The 4,017-nt window shown below is 51.4% G+C and overlaps 1 protein-coding gene across 1 annotated transcript; it reads left to right on the top strand.

Moving 5' to 3' along the window:
* Window positions 1–1,536: 1,536 nt before the first annotated feature.
* Window positions 1,537–3,245, top strand: MIA (melanoma inhibitory activity). Its single transcript, XM_008057215.1, has 5 exons — window positions 1,537–1,564; window positions 1,891–2,023; window positions 2,108–2,241; window positions 2,727–2,837; window positions 3,152–3,245. Exons 2-5 carry the CDS (start codon window positions 1,894–1,896, stop codon window positions 3,173–3,175), a joined length of 399 nt encoding a protein of 132 aa, XP_008055406.1. The 5' UTR covers window positions 1,537–1,564; window positions 1,891–1,893; the 3' UTR covers window positions 3,176–3,245.
* The last annotated feature ends 772 nt before the right edge of the window (window positions 3,246–4,017 follow it).

Below are 4,017 nucleotides of genomic sequence, written 5' to 3'. Positions count from 1 at the left end.
AAAGAATCACCAGAGCCCAGCAGGTCGAGGCTGCAGTGGCCGGGAGTGGCCACTGCACTCCAGTCTGGGTGACAAAGTGAGACTCCAACTCAAAAAAAAAAAAAAAAAAAGACATGATGGCCGGGTGTGATGGCTCACGCCTGTGATCTCAGCACTTTGGGAGGCAGAGGTGAGAGGATTGCCTGAGCCCAGTGTTTGCAGACCAACCTGGGCAATTTGGCTAGACCTCGTCTCTACAATAAATCAAAAAAATTAGCCAGGCATTGTGGCAAGTGCCTGTGGTTCCAGCTATTTGGAAGACTGAGGAGGAAGAATCACCTGAGCCCAGCAGGTCAAGGCTGTCATGTGTGTGCCACTGCCCTGCAGCCTGGATGACAGAGTGAGACTCTGACTCAAAAAAAAAAGACTGATGATATGCCTCTTAGATCTTTTTAAAGCTAGGCCACTCCTCAGTCTCCATTTTTTCCTTCTCTGGCAGTTTATTACTTGTCCTGTTGAGATACCTATGGTCTGGATTTTTTGTTTGTTTGTTTGTTTTGAGTCAGGGTCTCACTTTGTGGCCCAGGCTGGGGTGCAGTGGCACGATCACAACTCTCCACAGCCTCCAACTCCTGGGTTCAAGATCCTCCTGCATCAGCCTCCTGACTAGCTGGGACTACAGGCACATGCCACCACATCCAACTAATTTTTTAATTATTTTGTAGAGACAAGGAAACATTGTTGCCCAGGCTGGTCTCAAATTCTTGGTCTCAACTGATCCTCCTGCCTCTGCTTCCTAAATTGTTGGGGTTGCTGGTGTGATCCACCAAGCCCTGTTTTTAATTTTTTGTGTGTGAAGAAACAGGGTCTTGTTATCTTGCCCAGGCTGATCTTGAACTACTGGGCACAGGGAAGCCTCTTGCCTTTGGCCTTCCAAAGTGCTGGGGTTATAGGCGCTGGACCCTGCCCTGGATTTTATTGATTGCATTTTTTGGAAGGTCACAAGGGAAGGCTCCCTTGTCCTCTGTGAGCCCTGTAAATCTGTTGAATGGATGTAATTTAACCCCTACAAGAGTCCAGTGAGGTAAGATATCATAGGAATGGGTGTGGGCTTAGAGACAAGTGTTGGATACTCACTTCCTAGCTGTGTAGCCTTAGATGAGTTCCTTAACTCTCTGTACTTCCATTTCTATGTAAAATGGGGTTATACTAGCCCCTCCTGAGATTATGCAGAGTATTCATTTGAGTTAATAAAAGTATACTTGGTGAGTGCTCTGTAGCTATAGGCTTTTATGATTATCCCCCATTTTACATATGAGAAAGGTGAGGCTCTGAGAGGAGAAGTAGTTTGGCCTAGGTCATCCAGTTCAGGAAGCGGCTGGTGCAGAGGGATAGTGAGCATGGTGGGACATTGCCTAGCCTAAAGCCCAACATAAAATATTGATTCATTACTTGGGAGCTAAGGCTGTTCCTGGTAATCAAAGGGCTGCCTGTTCTCCTGCCCCTCAGCACAGGAAATTCCAAGGTGTTTTTCTATACAGGCTTCTTTGGTTCTGTCCCAGGAGGGGACAGTGGAGCAGCCCGGGTATCTAGCCAGACTCAAGAGAAGATGAAATTGAATATCTCAACCTGCCCTTCTGAGCCACTCTGATTGTTGAGGGGGTCCTGCCACTTGGAGTGGCCTGGGCTGCTTTGGGCCTTATCTGGGCATTTCCTAGGGCTGGCAGTCCTCACCCTGTCCTTGAAATGGTTCTGGCTAGGTCGCAGCCTCTAGGTGGTGTGGGCCTAATTTGGGATCGGGTTGGGGCGGGGATAAGACCGAGAACACAAGGTGCCTTGTGTTCTTGGAGAGAGGAGGGCAGGAGGACATTGGAGACCCCACTCTCCTCCTGGTCACTCTCCTGCTCATAGTCCATGATGGCTTGGTCCTCAGTGTTCCTTGGTGTCATCATCTTGCTGTCTGCCTTCCCAGGGCCTAGCACTGGGGGCCGCCCCATGCCAAAGCTGGCTGATCGGAAACTGTGTGCTGATGAGGAATGCAGCCGTAAGAGTCCGGAGGGGAGAATTGGGGGCTTGGGTTGTTGGCCTGCGTGAGGGGTGCTGTCATTCCCTTCCGTTCCTTCCCCAGATCCCATCTCCATGGCTGTGGCCCTTCAAGACTACGTGGCCCCCGACTGCCGTTTCCTGACCATACACAGGGGCCAAGTTGTGTATGTCTTCTCCAAGCTGAAGGGCCGTGGGCGGCTCTTCTGGGGAGGCAGCGTGAGTCTTGGGAGAGTGAAAGAGGGAAGGGTTCAGGGCTGGGGTGGGAGTAACCCCGTTAACCACCTGAAGGGAAAATTTGAGGGGGTGAACCAAAATAGAGACGTTGTTGGTGGTAGGAATACTGTGTTGTACTTTATTTTCACCTTGTTCAGCAATTTTAGGGCACTTATGGTACTTAGTGCTTAGACACTGAAGAAACAACAGCAAACAACCCCTTTTATTCTAATGGAGACAAGCAACAAGCAAACCAAAAATATCAGCAAATGTATGCTGTTGTGACAATTAATATATAGAGTGACCAGGCTACTTTATATCGGATGGTCGGCAAGGGCCTCTGAGGAGCTGACATTTAAGCTGAGATTCAAATGACAAGGATGGAGCCAGCTATGTGGAGATCAGAGAAAAGAGATAATGCAAAGGCCTTCAGCAGGAACCAGCTTGCCATCTTACTAGACCCTAGCTTTTAACTCCTCTTCCCCCAGGTTCAGGGAGATTACTATGGAGATACAGCTGCTCGTCTGGGCTATTTCCCTAGTAGCATTGTCCGAGAGGATCAGACCCTGAAGCCTGGCAAAATCGATGTGAAGACAGATGTGAGTGTCCTGGGCACTGGCAAGAATCTGGAGGGAGGACCCCTGGGTTGTGATGGGCAAAGATGTTCCTACTCTTGGCTCCTAGCGGCCTAGGTGTGTGAGCTGGAACAAATGCTTTCCTTGCCTCATTCTTCTCACCTGCAAAATGGGTCCAGTTGGGAGGTGCAAAGATTATAGAGGGTTCTAGGCTAATCTGCATAGCACTTGTGTGACCAAACCTAGCCTATGCGGCTGCAGCCTTTTCTAAAACCGCTAGATCCGTTGTGGTGTGACCGCTGTTTTCCTCTCCACCGTTTCCTTTTTCTCTTTTTCAGAAGTGGGATTTCTATTGCCAGTGAGCTCAGCCTACCGCTGTCCCTGCCGTTTCCCCTTCCAGGCTTCATGCAAATACATCAGCCGAGTGCAAACTGTGTGTCTGTGGTCTTTGGGGTAGGGTGGGAATGTACAAAGGAAGTATTTCTGAATCTAGCCAATCAACCCACCGAATGTGGTAATGTCAATGGTTGCTAGGCAGAGTTTCACTGAGGAAGGTCCTTTGCTCCAAGCTGAGCACCGTGGCTGGCGCCCAAGCTTACATTTCGGACAGAAGCAAAGGAGAACCTGAAACTGGGGGATTGTACTAGTCCAATGGGAGAGAGCCAGTCGGACCATGAGGAGGGCAAACATCGCTGAGCTGAGGCTTTTTTGGAAGATTATCTGCAAAGGGAGGTGGGAAGTAACCTGCGCGTGTACCCCCGATTTTCCTCCTTCCTGCCTTTGAGGTCGCAGAAATCGCTCCCCCGAGTTGAAGACCCGCTCCTCTTCCAGGCTCTTTCTGTCAATCCTGTCCCTGCCCCCTTCTTTGCATTCGTATCTCCGCCTTCAAATCCGCTCCTACCCAGTCGGGAGGCTCGAGTCGGCCTCCGGACTCCTGACCAAATCAGTTCCTCGGCTCAGCGAAGCACCTCTACACGTCCCTTCCCACTTGCTCAGCCAATCACGCGTCTTGGCCACGCCCCCTCCAGCGCGTTCCCTCTCGCGCCACCAATCCGCGACCCTTGTCCCGCCCCCCGCCTGCAAGTCCGCCAATCCCTCCCTTCGGAAGCGTGGCCTGGTATCCCGCAGCCTTAGCGGGTCGCGCCGGAGTTGGGGGGTGGAGGCGGAAGTGGCGGCGCCGGGCCCGGGGGGGGGGGGGGGGGGG

This window comes from Carlito syrichta, unplaced genomic scaffold (assembly GCF_000164805.1).
Source record: "Carlito syrichta isolate Samal-C Ts95f unplaced genomic scaffold, Tarsius_syrichta-2.0.1 Scaffold86295, whole genome shotgun sequence".
In the NCBI taxonomy this organism is placed as follows: Eukaryota; Metazoa; Chordata; class Mammalia; order Primates; family Tarsiidae; genus Carlito; species Carlito syrichta.
This window is presented reverse-complemented; position numbering and strand designations above follow the sequence as displayed.

Coding starts and splice junctions, on each gene's coding strand:
- MIA (XM_008057215.1), top strand. CDS start 1,894: ATGATGGCTTGGTCCTCAGTGTTCCTTGGTGTCATCATCTTGCTGTCT. Junction 2,242..2,726: donor GGCTCTTCTGGGGAGGCAGC/GTGAGTCTTGGG, acceptor CTCTTCCCCCAG/GTTCAGGGAGATTACTATGG. Junction 2,838..3,151: donor AAATCGATGTGAAGACAGAT/GTGAGTGTCCTG, acceptor TCTCTTTTTCAG/AAGTGGGATTTCTATTGCCA.